The sequence below is a fragment of the Nipponia nippon genome, unplaced genomic scaffold, assembly GCF_047370975.1.
Source record: "Nipponia nippon isolate SJK-2023a ecotype South Korea unplaced genomic scaffold, ASM4737097v1 scaffold_27, whole genome shotgun sequence".
Taxonomy (NCBI): domain Eukaryota; kingdom Metazoa; phylum Chordata; class Aves; order Pelecaniformes; family Threskiornithidae; genus Nipponia; species Nipponia nippon.
Window position 1 is genome coordinate 4,272,056 of NW_028262344.1, and position 14,949 is coordinate 4,287,004.

At 69.6% G+C, this 14,949-nt stretch overlaps 4 protein-coding genes across 17 annotated transcripts; 2 read left to right on the plus strand and 2 right to left on the minus strand.

Moving 5' to 3' along the window:
* The first annotated feature begins 121 nt into the window (after positions 1-121).
* LOC148055047 (uncharacterized) lies at positions 122-5,776 on the plus strand. Of its 14 annotated transcripts, none has more exons than XM_087762804.1 (4): positions 285-768; positions 1,079-1,173; positions 2,218-2,454; positions 2,555-5,776. In XM_087762804.1, the coding sequence occupies exons 3-4, from the start codon at positions 2,452-2,454 to the stop codon at positions 3,473-3,475; spliced, it is 924 nt and encodes a 307-aa protein (XP_087618930.1). In that variant the 5' UTR covers positions 285-768; positions 1,079-1,173; positions 2,218-2,451; the 3' UTR covers positions 3,476-5,776. The 14 variants fall into 14 exon arrangements, 9 of the variants coding, with proteins under 9 accessions (XP_087618930.1, XP_087618932.1, XP_087618931.1 ...); XM_087762806.1 differs by having other exon boundaries at positions 2,257-2,454; XM_087762805.1 differs by having other exon boundaries at positions 285-705.
* Positions 5,777-6,569: 793 nt separating this feature from the next.
* On the minus strand, positions 6,570-7,741 carry PURB (purine rich element binding protein B). The gene has a single exon (XM_009475016.2). The coding sequence runs from the start codon at positions 7,655-7,657 to the stop codon at positions 6,626-6,628; it is 1,032 nt and encodes a 343-aa protein (XP_009473291.2). The 5' UTR covers positions 7,658-7,741; the 3' UTR covers positions 6,570-6,625.
* A 1,039-nt stretch (positions 7,742-8,780) lies between these two features.
* COX5B (cytochrome c oxidase subunit 5B) lies at positions 8,781-9,553 on the minus strand. Its single transcript, XM_087762834.1, has 4 exons — positions 9,395-9,553; positions 9,222-9,295; positions 9,039-9,138; positions 8,781-8,963 (listed from the first exon to the last, which is right to left on the minus strand). The coding sequence occupies exons 1-4, from the start codon at positions 9,477-9,479 to the stop codon at positions 8,851-8,853; spliced, it is 372 nt and encodes a 123-aa protein (XP_087618960.1). The 5' UTR covers positions 9,480-9,553; the 3' UTR covers positions 8,781-8,850.
* Positions 9,554-10,493: 940 nt separating this feature from the next.
* LOC104022625 (uncharacterized) lies at positions 10,494-14,030 on the plus strand. Its single transcript, XM_087762665.1, has 5 exons — positions 10,494-10,596; positions 12,014-12,303; positions 12,402-12,674; positions 13,143-13,250; positions 13,414-14,030. The coding sequence occupies exons 1-5, from the start codon at positions 10,494-10,496 to the stop codon at positions 13,879-13,881; spliced, it is 1,242 nt and encodes a 413-aa protein (XP_087618791.1). The 3' UTR covers positions 13,882-14,030.
* Positions 14,031-14,949: the final 919 nt, after the last annotated feature.

The window sequence follows — 14,949 nt, forward strand, 5'->3', positions numbered from 1 at the left end:
CTGGGGCCAATCGCAGCGCCGCTTCTTGCCCCCCCGCTGGCTCCGCCCCGCGGCCCGTTTAACGGCTGTTTTTCCTTTGCACACGGCACGCAGGGGTGAGGGCGGGGGGCGTGCCCGGCGCCTCCGAGCCGGTGGGCGGTGCAGCGGAGTGACGTGATCCCTGACCAATAGAAAGAGCCGCCCGTCTGGCGAGAGGCGGTGTCAGGCGGACAGACAGCTCGTGGAGCCAATGGAAGGAGAGGAGCCTTTCCCGCCCATTCTCTCCCCCCGCCCCCCGTGTTGTTTGTTTGCGCGGAGCGGGGGAGGGGGCGGACGCGGCGCTGAGGGGAGCGGGGCGGCGGGGGGGGCTCGCACGGTGCCGCTGCCGTTACAGGCGGTGCCCCGGCCCCTGTCAGGGTCGTCGGCGGGTCCCGCCGCGCCCGCCCGCTCGGGGGCCGGGGCCTCCCCGGGCAGCGGGGGCTCCTGACGGGGTCCGCGGCCTCTGTAGGCCGCAGAGCCGCGCCCCGTCCAGCCCAGGCCCTGTCATCGCCCCCACGGCCGACCGAAGGGCTTGGGCCCGAGGCGCAGCCCGGAAAGGTTTAAACCTCAGCTACAAGCGGCTGCGATCGGCCTGGCCAGGCCGCTGCCGGTGCCAGCTGGCGTGGGAAGCACCGAGGTGGGGGGAATCCCTCCCCGGGGGCGCTGAGGCTCGGGCGAGCGGTGCCTGTGAGTCCTTACCTGTGTGTTTTTCAGAAAATACAGAAATAAAGGCTGGTCCTGCCCTGCAGGGTAAGAAGGGCAGCAGCCCCAGTAGCACAAGCCATCCCCGCAGCCCCGGTAGCACCGGGGATGGGTTTGGGCCGGGGCTCAGGGCATGGGGGACACTGAGAGGCAGAAGGGGCAGTCGCTGGTAATGGCAGGGGTAAAATACGGCCAAAAAAAGCCCAAAAAATTCCCGATCCGGACAGTCACGGGGGGGGGGGGGGGGTGTTGGGGAAGAGCGTGTCGCGGGAAATAAAAACCCTTGAATTTCTCGTGATGAGCCCCGTTCCAGCCTCAAATCGAACCCGATTTACGTGACGAGGTTGATATTATAAAGGAAACTTCGGATTGTTAGAGAGCGAGGGTCAAGAGGACAGGAGCAGCCTGGGGAGCTCAACGGGCCCTGGCGCGGCGGAGGCGGCGATGGAGCAGGTAGGGGAGCGCCGGGCTGGGGGGGGGGGGGACGGACGAGGAAGGCACCTTTGTCCCGGCCTGCCCCGTGCCTCGGTTTCCCTCCGGCGCCAGGCAGGGCTGGGGGCCAGCGGGCAGCCCCTGCCCCTCGCTGCGGCTGCGGGGGGCTGAGGGGTGCCCGGGCGCCCCCGCAGCTGCTCCCGGTCCCGGCAGAGGCAACGCTGCCTGCACCTGCCCCGCGGGCAGCAACTGCCGCCGGCGCCTGCTGCGCGCCTGGGTCCCAGCTGTCCCCCGCTGTCCCCCCGCGGGGCCAGAGCAGCTGCCCCCCGGCGTGTGGGGGACGTGCGGGACGGGGATGCTGCCAGCTGCTCCCCGAGGGGCGAGGGACCCCGGCCGGCGGGGACGCAGCCCCCCGGGACGGTGTCAGGCCAGGCCCTGGCCGCCTGCAGCGCGGCAGCGGCAGGGTTGCGGTGCCGCGGCAGCGGCGGCTCATGCGCAGGCGTTTCCCGCTCGTGTCCTCAGATGAGCCCGTGCCCGCAGGGAGCCGCAGAGCTAAATGCGGCGCGGGCTGCGGCGCCTGCGTCGCCGCACGCCGGCCGGGCTGCCTCGCTGCCGGGGGACGCGGCACGGGATCGCCGACAGCCCGCCCGGCGCAGGCCGCGCGCCACGCACGCGGCCGTGAACACGCCATGCAGCCGTGCGCGCGGCGCACGCGCCTTACACCTGCACGCGCGCCGTCCCGGGCCGGTCCCTGCGCGCCGGCGTGAGCCGCGACACGCAGCACGCGTGTGCCGCGCCCGACCCTCCTCCCCCCCGGGGTGCCCACCCCTGCGCCCCCCGCCTCCCCGCCGTGCCCCCCGCGGCGGCCCCGGCTCTGGGGACCCTCCTGCGTGTCCCCCGGCCGCCCCACACCGCCGTGGGACCACCGCTGACCCTGCCCGCCCCGTCCCGGGCCCCCCGGGCCCCCCCGACCCCCCAAGGAGCGAGACGGGGCCGGGCTGGGTTTTTCATTCACTTTTCCGCATACTTTTTATTTGTTACAAACATACAATTCTTTAAATATAGACTTGTAAAACTCCATTTGCAAAAATCTGCTACGGTAAGGAGTGCTCGCTAGCATGAGGAGTTCGTCACGTCGGGCGTCGTCTTTGCTAGTGGTAAAATCCAGGACCTGCCTTCGGCAACCGCCGGCCGCTCCCCGGCGCCTCCCGAAGCCGCCCCGCCGGCCGCAGAGGAAGGGAGAGGGGGGGACGGGACCCCCCGGGCGCCGGCAGCCCCGCGCTGGGCCGCCTAAAGTGCATGGTTTGCTTTATTTTTTGTTTTTCTTTCATTAAAAAAATAAGAGGAATAAAACTTTCTTCTTTCGTCAAGGTACTTCGGGGTGAACGTTTTGGTCTCTCAGCAGATCGCAGCTGAAGCCAGTCCCGGCCCCGGCGGCTCTCGGAGGAGGACCCGGCGCTCTCCCGTGCCAACGTGTCGCCCGCCGGCGGCGCGTTTCCACCTCTGCCCGGGGAGAACCGCGTGCCGGGGGCGGGAGAGCCGCCCGTGCCACACCCGCGCTCGGCCGCGGCGTCGGCGCTGCTCCGAGGCCAGAAATCCCCAGGAACGCCGCACTTTCGAGGCCTCGACGCCACCGGCAACGCCGGAGAGACGCCGGCGCGGGGCCTCCGCGGTCTCGCCGACGACCACCAGCCCGACGGTCGGCCCCGCCGCGGTGAGGCGCCGCCGGCGCCGCGCTCTCCACCGGCCGTTCCTCTCGCGGCTTGGCTCGCTCCGAGATCCGCTCCGGCGCCTGGATTCGGGATCCGACGCCGACGCACCAAACACCCCCGCTCCGCTTGCACAGGCACCGCTGGCTCGACCGGCTCCGCGAGGAAGAGGAGGGCGACGGCGCCCGCGGCCGAGCCTCACCCTACGAGGAACACCTCTCCGGGCATCCGCGGGGCCGCCGCCGCGCCGGCTCCCATCTCCCACCGGGAGCCCTCTCCTCTCCCGGCGAGCGCGGCGCCGGGCGTCTGCTGAGAGATCCCTTGTGCATCAGCTCAAGTACCGTCATCGCTCGCTCACGCTCCTTTATTCTTTTTCTGGTTTTTTTTTCTATTTTTTTTTTTTTTTTAAACTTTTTTCTTTTTTAAAAGAGAAGCCGGCGAGGGTTGGGTTGTTTCTTTTTCTTTATCGCCAACAAGAGAAACCGCCGCTCTCCCCGGCGCGGCAGCCCCGGGGACCGGCCGCCTCCCCCGCGCCGTCCTCCGCCGGCGGCGAGGGACCACGAGGGGATGCCCCTGCCCGGGACCCCGAAACGGCTGGAAACAAGGCAGGATAATTCCGATTTTCTTCCATATTTTTCTCTTGGGGGGGAAAAATTGAAGCGGTTTTAACTTTTAACGGAGCCGCCGACAGCTCCCGGCTCTCGGCCCGGACGTTTTGGGTATGTACATCGATTTCGGGGCGCTATACAAGATTTACAAGATTTCTCTTTTTTTTTTTTTTTTTTGTACAGCGATAGTCGCGCTCTCAAACCGTCCCTTCCGGGGCAACAGAAGTCTGGAAGCTCCAAGAATTTGGGATATTTTTTTCCCCCTTCCGGTTTTAAAAAATAAAAATAAAAAAAAAAAAAAAGAAAAAGCAATTTGCCCGTTTTCTACAGATTCCAAACCAAAAAAGTCAACCGAATCTCGTATATATACACACGCGCGCACACGTGTATATACAGATATATAAGGGAACCACCAAACCCTCCGACCTGCCGCGCGCCGCCGAGGTCCCGTCCGTGGGGAGAGCCCGGCGCCGGCGGGAGCCCGGCTTCGGCGTAACCGTCGTCCCGCTCTCCCCGGCGGCGCGGGGGGCTCCCCGCCGGCTCCCCCCTCGCGGCCCCGCGGCCAAACCGACCCCAAAACTCACCAAACCAAACCAAAAGTCTCCCCCCGGCAGAAGCGACCCGAGTCCTTGCTCGCGCCCGCGGCTCGTCCGCCCGCCTCTCCGACTCGCTCTCGCCGGCCGCTGGTTCGCTTACAAAAGGTTAAAAAACCCCTTTTTTTCTGATTTTTATCTTATTTTTTGGATGTTTGGTTTCTTGTTCTTGCCGCGAGGTTTCTTCCCCCGACGCGCTCTGGTTGCTGGAGCTGAGCTGCAGCCGCGGGAGGTTTCCGCACGCGGAGCCACCGCCGCTCCGGCAGGAGACGGGGTCCTGGTGGCCGCAGCGGACGCCGGCTGCGCGCGGGGCCCCGCTTTTCTGGGGTTCGGTAACTTTTTTCTTTTTTATTTTTTTTTTTTTTTTTGGCGGTATTTGCCTTTTTCCTCTCGCACGTGTTTCCTAGGCGGCTGTCGAGCGCCGAGCCGGGCCGGCAGCAACCGCGCCGCTACCCCGGAGTAGAAAGGTAAGGCCAAACGACCGCAATTCAGCCAAAAAAAAAAAAAAAAGAATATATATATATTTTTTATATATATATATATATATCTCTATATGATCCTCTTCAAAAATAAAAGGAGAGGTACCGCCTGCGTCTTTGCAACCGGCAGCCGCACGCCGGCGAGTCCAAGGCCGCGGAGCCGGGCGTCCCCCGGGGCGGCTGAGCGGTGCCGCCGTCTCCCCCGATCCGGCGCTGGCGGCGGCGCTTCGTCGTGGGCTTTCTGGTTTTTGTTGTGTTTTGTTTGTTTCTCCGCGGCGAAGAACGGAAGGCGCGCGAACACAGAACGAGGACGCTGGGCGAATACAGCAGGACGTCACTGGAAAGAGCTGCCTGAGGGTACAAAATACAGTACGGACGCGGCCGGACATCGAGATAAAAGACTATTGCTCCCGTGAGAGTGAGGAAACCCAGTCCTTTGCGACGGAGAAGAATTAAAAACGGGATGAACGGAAGAAATTCGCGTTAAAAATCCCTTTAAAAAGAGCTACGGAGGCGAGGAAGGGCGGGACGGGGCTCGGAGGACGGACGGACGGATGGACAGACGACGTCCCCCGGGGCTCTGCCGGGTTTTGGGGCCAGGCGGTGGCGCGTCCCCCCCCCGCCGGGCGAAGCCGAGGCGCTGCCGGCCGTTCCTCGCTTCCCGAGAAGTACGGAGAGAGGGAGACGCCGGGATCCGCGGCAATAAATTAAGGAGGCAGCTGAGATTGGAGGGCGGGCGGGCGCGGGCTCCCGAAAAACAGCGGAAAAAAATTAATTTAAAAAAAACCAAAACAAAACCAAAACCCAAAAAAGGTCCTAAAACGGGAGAAGCCGTCGGACAAGAAGACCTGCAACTTTGGAATGAAGAGCGATGAACCCCCCGCGGTTCAGAGTTCCCGGGAGAACGTGGCTAAAAAGATTCCTTTTGGGAAAGGGCAGGATTGAGCCGATTGAGCTTAAAAACAAAAAAAAAAATAATAAAACATTTGAGAGTGGAAAAAAAAAATCTATTTAATAGGAGAGGTGATGGCTGGAGGGGCCCCGCTGGCGCCGGCGCGGCGGGCCGGGGCGGCCAGGTGCGGGGAAATAAAAAGAGGAAAAACAAAAACCCCAAAAAACCCCCAAACCCCCAACACCGACGGCCCCGGCTGCCGGGGCGCGGCGTGCCGCCGGTGCGACCGAGCCGCGAGGCACCGCGGGAAGGCGCGGGCTGGCTCTGCTGGGGGGGGGGGGGGGAAAGAAGAAAAGAGGAGAAGGGGCGGATTTGGGCGGCCCGGGATCCCGGCGGCGCCGCCTCCGGTGCCGGCCGTGCCGGCGGAACGGCGAGCGGGAAGGAAACCTGGCCGGGCCTCGCCGGTACGGAGCCGGCGCTCGCCGGAGGCCGCCTTATTTGGAGAGGAGGGGAAGATCGTGCGCCCCATCGCGTTTTCCTTGTGCTTCGTGCCTGCGGGAGCCGGCCTCCCCCGCGCCCCCGCCGCCGGCGGGCAGGGACCGGGGACAGGCCACCAAAGCCCAGAAAGTCTGCCGTCACGGTCGGGAACCTGCCGGCGTCGCGCTAGCTCGCGTGCGGGATCCAGTTCGGGGGCTGGAGTTGAGCAGTTTGCATCCCAAAAAAAAAAAAAAAAAAAAAAAATTTGGAAAAGGAGGGGGAAAACGAAAGGAGAAGGGAGGGGGGAGAGGAGAGAACGGACGTTGGTCCAGATGCGGCCCCCCTGCCCCGGCTCTCGCTTCCGAACGCTCCCGCTCGCCGCCTCCGTCGCTCGCTCCCCCCCGGCGAGGCTCTCGATCCGCCGGGATGCTGGTTTCGATGGTGGGGGGGGGCCGCCGCGTCGGCGCGGGCCGGGATCCGGGAGCGGAGCGGGGATCCGAGCCCCCGGGAAGCTGGGAGTCCTCGGCGGGGGCCGGCGGCGGCTCGGGCCGGCGGCGGAGCGCGCGCCAGTGCGGAGGAGGGAGGGACGCGGGCGGCGTCGCGGTCGGGCCGGTTCCTCTCTCTCCGGCGGCGGGATCGGGGGGGCCCGGGGGGATCGGGGCTTCGGGGGGGGGGGGGGGGGGGAGCCGGCGGCGGGGCTGAGGGCGGGGGAGGCTCAGTCGTCGTCCACGTCGTCGCCGTCGGAATCGTCGCCGGCGCCGCTGCCGCTGCCGGGACCCGGGGGCCCGGCGCGCCGGTCGTAGAGCTTGTCCCGCTGGCGGTCCTGGATGTCGCGCATCTCCTCGGCGTAGCGACAGAAGGCGCCGCCGAACTTGGCCCAGGCCTTGTAGGGGACGGTGATGGCGTTGCGGTAGGACGGCTTCACCTCGCTCACCCGCAGGAAGACGCCGTACTTGTTGCAGCCCACGTCGAAGAAGAAGCGCTTGGAGTCCACGGTGATGGAGGTGCCCTCCGGCAGCTCCCCGTAGAGCCCCCCGCCGCCCGGCCCGCCGCCCCCGGGGCCGCCCAGCTCGTCCTCCTCGCCCCCGTAGTCGTCGATCAGCTTGGCCAGGGCGTCGCGGAACTCGATCAGGCCCTGGGCGGGCAGGGCGATGGTCTGCCCGCTCTGCAGCCCGGGGGGGCCGCCGGGAAAGCCCCCCGCCCCGCCGGGCCCGCGGTTGACGGTCTGGCGGATGCGGAGGAACCGTCCCCGCTGGTTCTCCTTCAGGTCCAGGTAGTACTTGCGGTTCTCCCGCACCAGGAACTCGCTCTTGAGGGCGCGGCGGGGCCCGGGCCCGGCGCCGTCCTCCCCCGGGGCGCCGGCGGCCTGGGCCAGCTGCTCGGGGCTGGAGGGGCCCAGCTGGGCGTAGTGCTCGATGAAGTCGCCCAGGTAGTCGCGGAACTCGGCGGCCACCGCCATGGAGAGGGTGAGGCGGCTCTTGGAGCCCCCCGCGCCCACCTCGGCGATCTTCAGGAACCGGCCCTTGGCGTTCTGCTTCACGTCCAGGTAGAAGCGCTTGTTCTGGATGTCCAGCCGCTTCGAGGCCAGCTCCTGCGTCTCCTGCTCGGGGCCCGCCCCGCCGCCGCCGGACCCCCCGCCGGACCCGGACCCGGCGCCGCCGCCTCCGCCGCGGCCGGCCGCGAACCCCCCGCCGCCGCCGCCGCCGCCGCTGCCGCCGCGCTCGCTGCCGCTGTCCCCGTCCGCCATCTTGTCCGTCCGCCCGCCCGCCCCGCGCCGGCCCTTCCGCGCGCGCCGCCCCGCTTCCGGCGCGCGGCCCCGCGCCCCGCCCCGCCCCTCTGCGACAGGCGGTGACGTCACCGCCGCACTCCGCCGCCCCGCCTCCCCCCCGCCGAGTCACGTGGGGCGGGCCGGCCCCGCCCGCCGCGTCCCCGCGCGCCCTCTGCCGCCGCCGGAGCCCCGCCCCCGCCGCGCCCGGCTGTCAGTCACGGCCGCCGCCGGCTCCCATTGGCCCGCGCGCGGGGGGGGGGCGGGGGGCGGTGAGGCCCCCAGAGCCCCGCCCACCTCCGGCCCGGGGCGCGGAGGGACGGGCAACAGTGGATGATGTCACGGCCGGCCAGCCTGGCGTCATCGGGAACGTCAGCGGCGGGAGGGGGCCGCAGCGGGGGTCCGGCGGCCCCCGGGCGCCCCGGCAGCGGAGGGCCCCTCCCCGAGGGACGCCACCGGGCAGCGGGGGCAGCCCCGCCCGCGGGGGGCCCCGGCCCCGCTCACCCCGGGAGGCGCCGCCGGGAGAAGGGGGCGGGGGCCGCCCCAAACCGAGGGGGGCGACTCCGGTGCCGGCCGCGGGGACGCGCCGTGAGGAGCGGCGTCCGCGTGGGGGCCGGGGCCCCGAGAGCCGGGGGCTGCTGGGCCCCCCCGCGGGGAGGTGGGGGTGGTGACGGGGCGGGGGCCGCCCGCCCCCCGGGGGCCCTGACACCCAGCGGCCCCCCCCGGGCACGTGGTGAGGCCGCCCGGGGGGGACAGCGGCCGGTTGCGCCCCCCCCGGCGCGGACAGGCAGATGGACAGACGGACAGCATCCCCACGGGTGCAGAGCTCCGTCTGGGGGGACACCTCGTGTGGGGGGGGGGGGGCGGCTGTGACCCCCTTCGGGACCCCTGGGTGAGAGGGGGGCCCCAAACCCGCACCCCAGCTCCCTCCCCCCCGGGCACAGGGACGGCGAGGGCGGGGTCCCCCCACCCCAAATGCCGCACCAAGGTCATGACCACCCGGGGGGGGGGGGGGGGGCGCCCCCTTCCCGCCCCCTGCGCCCCCTCCCTGCTGACGACGACAGCGACAAAGTCACCTCCCCCCCGCGCAGACAGAGTCGGGGTCTCCACACACAAACTCTTTATGGGGGTGACACAGAGCGGGGGGCTCAGCTCGGCCCGGGCCGCGGGGTCCCTCAGTGGGGCAGCTCGTGGGGGATCAGCTTGTAGTGGGCGCCGCAGGAGGGGCAGCGCTGGGCCTCCCCCTGGTGCAGCCAGAACCAGACGACGCAGCTGTTGTCCTCTTCGCCTGGGGGGAGGAAGAGGAGGGTGGGACGGGGGGACGGGGGGCGGGCGGGGGGACGGGCGGGGGGCGCACACTCACAGACGCAGCCCACGATGCGCTTGGTGTTGATGGAGGGGACGAGGTTGGGGTCCTCCTTGGTGCCCGCGTAGCGCTTGGGCCGGAACATGCTGTAGGGGTCCTGGGGGGCCGGGGTGAGCGGCGGGCGCCCGGGCCCCGGCCCCCCCCGGCCCCGACGCCCCCCCCCCGGCCCCCCGCACTCACCAGCCCCTTGTTCATGGCCTCCAGCACCTTCCGCTCCAGCCCCGTCGCCTGCTCCTCATCGCTGGCCAGGCCGCCTGCGGGGCACGGCGGGCACGGCGGTCAGGGCGGCGGGGCGCGGCCCGGCCCCGCCCCGCTGCCCCCCCCCCTCCCCGGACCCCCCCCCCCCCACTCACCGGGCACGGCGAGGCGGCGGGCGGGCGCGGAGGCGGCGGGCAGGAGCCGCAGGGCCGCGCTCACCCGCAGTAACCTTGAGGCCATGGCGGCGGCGGCGGCAAACGGCGCTTCCGGGGGCGGCGGCGGAAGCGGAAGTGGCGGCGCGGCGTGCGGCAGGGCCACGCCCCTCGAGCGGCGGGCGCGCCTCGCCCCCGGCAACCACGGCCCCGCCCTTAGCAGCAGGCCCCGCCCCTGGAGCGACTGAAGCCCCGCCCCGGAGTGGAAGCCCCGCCCATGCGACAGAAGCCCCGCCCCCGGTGGGGCAGAAGCTCCGCCCCGGGGGTAGAAGCCCCGCCCCTGGGGAAGAAGCCCCGCCCCAGCGTGCGGCCCCGGGGGGCAATGGCGGGGCCGGGGGGCCGGGAGCCCCGGGGGGCCGGGGGGCGATGTCCCCGGGGCCACGGGGATGGGAGGCCCCCGGGGGGACAGGGAGGGTGTCCCCGGGGCCGGGGGGACCGGGACGCCCCCGGGACGCCGGGGAACGCGCCACCCTGGAGGGGAGGAGGCGGCCCGGGGCGGGGGGTGACGGGGACGCCCCCCCCCCCGCGGAGCCCTTCCCGGGGGCCCGGCTGCTTACTCATCGCCACCGGTCCCCGCGCCGCCAATTGCCCCGACCGCCCCCCCCCAGGGGCAGGGGGGGCTGCCGCCCGCCTCCTCCCGGCGGGGGGGCAAAACCCGCCTTTTTTTACCCCATTTTAGGGCCACGCTGGGTTGGGCCCCCCCGTTCTCACAGGCTGGGGTGAAGGGGGCACCCATGGGTGCCGCGGGGGCAGCCGGCGGGGACGGGCGCCGGTGGCATTAAAAAATTTAAAAAAAAAAAAATAAAAAAATAAAAAAAGAAGCAAATATGGGAAAAGAACCCAGCCAAGCCAACCCCAAAGCGGTGGGGCGGGCGCGGCGGGGGGGCCTGGGCGCGTGCCAAGGGGGGAGGGCAGGCCGGCGGCGCAGGCGGCCCCGCGGCAGCGCCCCGGCGCTCACCGGGACGGCACCGGCCTCGCCCCGGGGCGCCCCGCTTGGGTCTGGGGGGGGGGGGAACCCCGCCGCCTTCCCCCCCCGCCGGCCATGGGCATCCAGGGCATGGAGCTGTGCGCTGTGGCCGTGGTCATCCTCCTCTTCATCGCCGTCCTCAAGCAGTTCGGCATCCTGGAGCCCATCTCCGTGGAAGGTAACCCCGCAGCTCCCCCCCCTTCATTAATCCTCGGTAATTAATTGAATTGCGTGTCAGCCCCCCGCCGCACCTCGGGGTGTCCCCGTCCTTCCCCCCGCCGGCTCGCAGGACCCGTTGGGCCCATAAATGCTCCCCGTGGGGTAAAAGCTGCTTTTTTGGGGTGTCTCCCCTGCCGGCGGGGGGCTTGGGGGCGAAACCCGGGGTTTGGGGGCGCGGGGGAGCCGGCAGCCCCCCGCCCCGCGCCCCGCACTTGCCGCGTCATGGCCCAGCCTTGCTCTGACCTTCCCCGAGGGGCTGGGCCGGCGCCAGCCCCCCCGAAACGCCCCGCCGAGGGGGTGCCGGGGACCCCCCGGCCCGCATCGACCCCCAGGCCCCTCCTCAGGGCGATGCGGGGGCCTCCGCGCCCCCGAGACCCCCGAGACGGGGTGACGGGGGGACCCCAGCCCTCAGCGACCCCCAGACCTCCCCGAGGTGGGACAGCGGGGGCCTCCGAGCCCACAGCCACCCCCAAATCCCTCCTGAGGTGGGCGCTGGGGCCCCCCAGCCTACACTGACCCCCAAAACCCCCTGAGACCGGGCACTGGGGACCCCCAAGTCCTGCATCAACCCCAAAATCCGCCTGAGATGTGACGCTGGGGACCCCCAATCCCCCACCGACCGCCAAAACCCCCTGAGATGGGGCACCAGGGCCCCCCAATCCCCCACCGACCCCCAAAACCCCCTGAGATGGGGCACCAGGGCCCCCCAATCCCCCACCGACCCCCAAAACCCCCTGAGATGGGGCACCAGGCCCCCCCAATCCCCCACCAACCCCCAAATCCCCCTGACATGGGACACTGGGGACCCCCAAGTCCTGCATCGACCCCAAAACCCCCTGAAATGCGACACTGAGGACACCCAATCCCCCATCGACTGCCAAAACCCCCTGAGATGGGGCACCAGAGCCCCCAGCCCCCCACTGACCCCCAAAATGCCCCCAAAACGGGAGGCTGGGGCGCCCCAATCCCAATCCCAGTCCCAATCCCACCCCTTCATACCTCGGCAAACCCGGCTCGCCGGGAGACCCCCCCCCACAGCAGCACCCCGGGGTTTTCCGGGGCGTCCCTACCCATGCGGCACGGCGGAGCCTCTCCCCAACCCTGGCCCGGTTTTTCCGAAGTTCCCGATATCCCCGTCTCGGCGCTGAACGGGTCCGCGGGGGCTTCCCAAGCTGGAATTATTAATGAGCCATCATTTATTAATTACCTTCCGCCAGGCCGGGCGCGGGCGGGAAGGAGCATTAGCGGGGTCGGGGTGAGAGGCGGCTCCGGAACGCTCCGCGCCCCGGGAATGTGCTGCCGGAGGCGGGCAAGGGTTCGGCGGCTCCGGGGGAAACCCTCCGGGTCGGCTGGCTTCTCCCTCGGGATGTGAAACCCAGGGCGCCCTGGTTTTCCTCAAGCCACGAGGGGAATTTGGGATCCGCCGCCGGGTCTGGGGGGTTCGGTGTTAAGCAGGGTGGGATCCGGGCGGGAAAGAGGCCGGGACGAAGCGCGGAGAGGCTGCTGGAGCCACGGGGGTCTTTGCCGGCGTCTCCCGGCAGACAGCGGCGATGCCGAGCTGGAGCTGTCGGCCGTACGGCACCAACCCGAGGGGCTGGAGCAGCTGCTGGCGCGCACCAAGTTCACCAAGAAGGAGCTGCAATCCCTCTACCGCGGCTTCAAGAACGTGAGTGGGGGGGACCCTCGCCCCGGCCCCCACCCCCGGCGCCGGCGGGCGGACTTTGGTGGAGCCGGGGTTCACCGGGCGCCCACTCTCCTCCCCAGGAGTGTCCCAGCGGCCTCGTGGACGAGGAGACCTTCAAGCTCATCTACTCGCAGTTCTTCCCCCAAGGCGGTGAGTCGCGGGGACCCCCAGGCCGGCGTCGGGGTGCCGGGAGGGGGCCGCATCCGGAGGAAACGCCAAATCCCAATGCGGGTGCGTGCCGGGGTGGGGGCTTCACCGGCTCTCGCCTTCCTCCCCTCGCAGACGCCAGCACCTACGCGCACTTCTTGTTCGACGCCTTCGACGCCGACCGCAACGGGGCTCTCTGCTTCCAGGTGAGCGTCCCGGCGCCGCTTCCGCGCCCGGCTTCTCGCCGGGAAAAGCCGTGCCAGCGCCGCGCTCCTCGAGCCGCGGCCGGCTGTAAGCGTGCCCAGCGGCGTGATTCATCAGATCTCCCTCTTCGCCCGCGTGCGGTCGGGGATAAAAGCTCGGCGCAGCGGCGACGGCCAAAATCTTCGGACTTCTCGACGGCGGGAGAGTTCCAGGCACTGCGGCAGGGGCGGCTGGCGGGGGGGCCGGCGCCGGTTTTACCGTGGTGATTAAAAATAGCTACAAGCGAGAATAGAAATGGGATCAATAGGAAAAAGTCCCCCGGGGCGTCCCACGATCGATGGCAGCGCCGCAGCACCGTTGGAGGGGGGCGAACGGCCGAGCCAGGCGGGACGCGGGTCCGTCCCTGGGGTCCCGGCGTGCCGGCGGTGCCCATGGGACGTCCCCGTTCACGGCCACGGTTCCTCCGGCAGGATTTTGTCATCGGCCTCTCGGTCTTGCTGCGGGGGACGGTGCAGCAGAAGCTGAAGTGGGCTTTCAACCTCTACGATATTAATAAAGATGGCTACATCACCAAGGAGGTGAGACGGGGAGCGGGGACGAGGACTGGGGGGGCCGGGCAGGATGGGAGCATCGCGGGGGGCACCCAGAGAGGGACGGGGAGGGCGGACACGGGTGCTGGGGGACGAAGGTGCCCTCGTTCGAGGGTTCCTGTCACCCTGTCCCCGCTCTGTCCCCTCCTAGGAAATGCTGGAGATCATGAAGTCCATCTACGACATGATGGGGCGCTGCACCCAGCCCACCCTGCGGGACAGCGCGCCCGCCGAGCACGTGGAGCTCTTCTTCCAGGTGAGGCCGTCCTGCGTTGTCCCCTCTCGGCGGCCACCAACACCCCCCGGGTGGCACGGGCTGGGGCTGTCACCACCGCCGGGGACGGGGACGTCCCCACTGAGCCCCTGCCCTTCCCTTGCAGAAGATGGACAGGAACGGCGACGGCGTGGTGACCTTCGAGGAGTTCCTGGAGACGTGCCAGAAGGTGAGCAGCACCAGGGGGGCTTCGGCCTCACCGCCATCCTCCTCCTCACTGCCAGGCCTCCCAGTCCGAGACATAACCCCGTCCCGTGCCAAAACAACGCGCTGGGGGGAGCGGGAGAGTCGGGGGGCGACAGCTCCGGCCCGCCCGGGGCCGACGGGGGGCACGGGGGGCTCTGACCTCTCCCTCCCGCCCTGTCCAGGACGAGGACATCATGAGCTCCATGCAGATCTTCGAGAACGTCATCTAGCACCCGGAACTCGGCCCCGCCAGCGCCTTCCGCCAGCACCCGAGGGGAACTTTGTTTTCTACGATTTCCGACAAAACGAGAGGTTTAAAGGAAAGAAGAAAATAATCCACCTGGCTCCCGGCACTCCGGTTACAAGAGACGAGAAGAAATACGGACGACTTTGCCGGTTCGTCCACCTGAGCCCTCCCTGGCACAGCGCCGGGCCATGCCCGCCCCACCAGCCAGACAAATTTTGGGGGGTAGAGCCCCCCAGAAGCGAGGATCCCTCAGCCGCGGGTGGTGCAGGAGGCCCCGGGACGGGACCCTCCGGGCAGGGGGTTTCTGTATCGCAGCCGGGAAACGGCAGCGGCCGGAGGCCGAGGGAAAGCAGAGGAACCGCCTCTCCCCGCCACGCGTCGCTTAGGGGGACCCGCAGCCAGGGGAAAGGCCGCTCCCCGCCCTCCGGCGGTATGAGGAGAGAGGGTTTATTTTCTAAATAAAAGAAACGGCGATGATGTAGGGATGAACCGTGCCGCCCGGGGAGCCGAGGTGGAAGCCAGGGCCGCGCACAGCCCCGGCAGGGCCGGAGAGGGCGACCCCGGGCCCCGGGGTGGTGGCGGCAGAGGCGGGACGCGGCCGGGAGGGTTATTTGGGTTATTTCTGCTGTTTTTCTCCTCACAAACGGGCCGGGGAGGCCAGGTCGCGCCTCAGCCAGGCCTCAGCCAGGCCCCAGCCAGGCCCCCGCCCCGGCCCGGCCCCCTCCTCCGCAGCCGCCTGTTGCTCGTTCACTCACTGCGTGTCTCCATGAAATAAAGGTGAGAAACACCCGCCTCGGCCCGGCTCGCTCCCGCCGCGGCGCTCCGCCGGCCCCGGCCTCGGCGCCGTCATGGCGGCGCTGTCATGGCGGCGGGGCGCCGTCATGGCGGCCGCCCCCCGTATCCTAGCAACGCCGCTTCCCCGCCCCTCCGGCGAGGGGGAGGCGTGGCCGAGCGCCGCCGGCTCTCATTGGCGGCGAGGC

Excerpts from the sequence above, each read along its gene's own strand:
- PURB (XM_009475016.2), bottom strand. The coding sequence starts at position 7,657 with ATGGCGGACGGGGACAGCGGCAGCGAGCGCGGCGGCAGCGGCGGCGGC.
- COX5B (XM_087762834.1), bottom strand. The coding sequence starts at position 9,479 with ATGGCCTCAAGGTTACTGCGGGTGAGCGCGGCCCTGCGGCTCCTGCCC. Across the intron at positions 9,296-9,394 it reads CCGCCGCCTCGCCGTGCCCG|GCGGCCTGGCCAGCGATGAG; the intron begins GTGAGTGGGGGG and ends CGTGCCCCGCAG. Across the intron at positions 8,964-9,038 it reads GCGCATCGTGGGCTGCGTCT|GCGAAGAGGACAACAGCTGC; the intron begins GTGAGTGTGCGC and ends TCCTCCCCCCAG.
- LOC104022625 (XM_087762665.1), top strand. The coding sequence starts at position 10,494 with ATGGGCATCCAGGGCATGGAGCTGTGCGCTGTGGCCGTGGTCATCCTC. Across the intron at positions 10,597-12,013 it reads GGAGCCCATCTCCGTGGAAG|CAGGGCGCCCTGGTTTTCCT; the intron begins GTAACCCCGCAG and ends GGATGTGAAACC. Across the intron at positions 13,251-13,413 it reads ATGGCTACATCACCAAGGAG|GAAATGCTGGAGATCATGAA; the intron begins GTGAGACGGGGA and ends GTCCCCTCCTAG.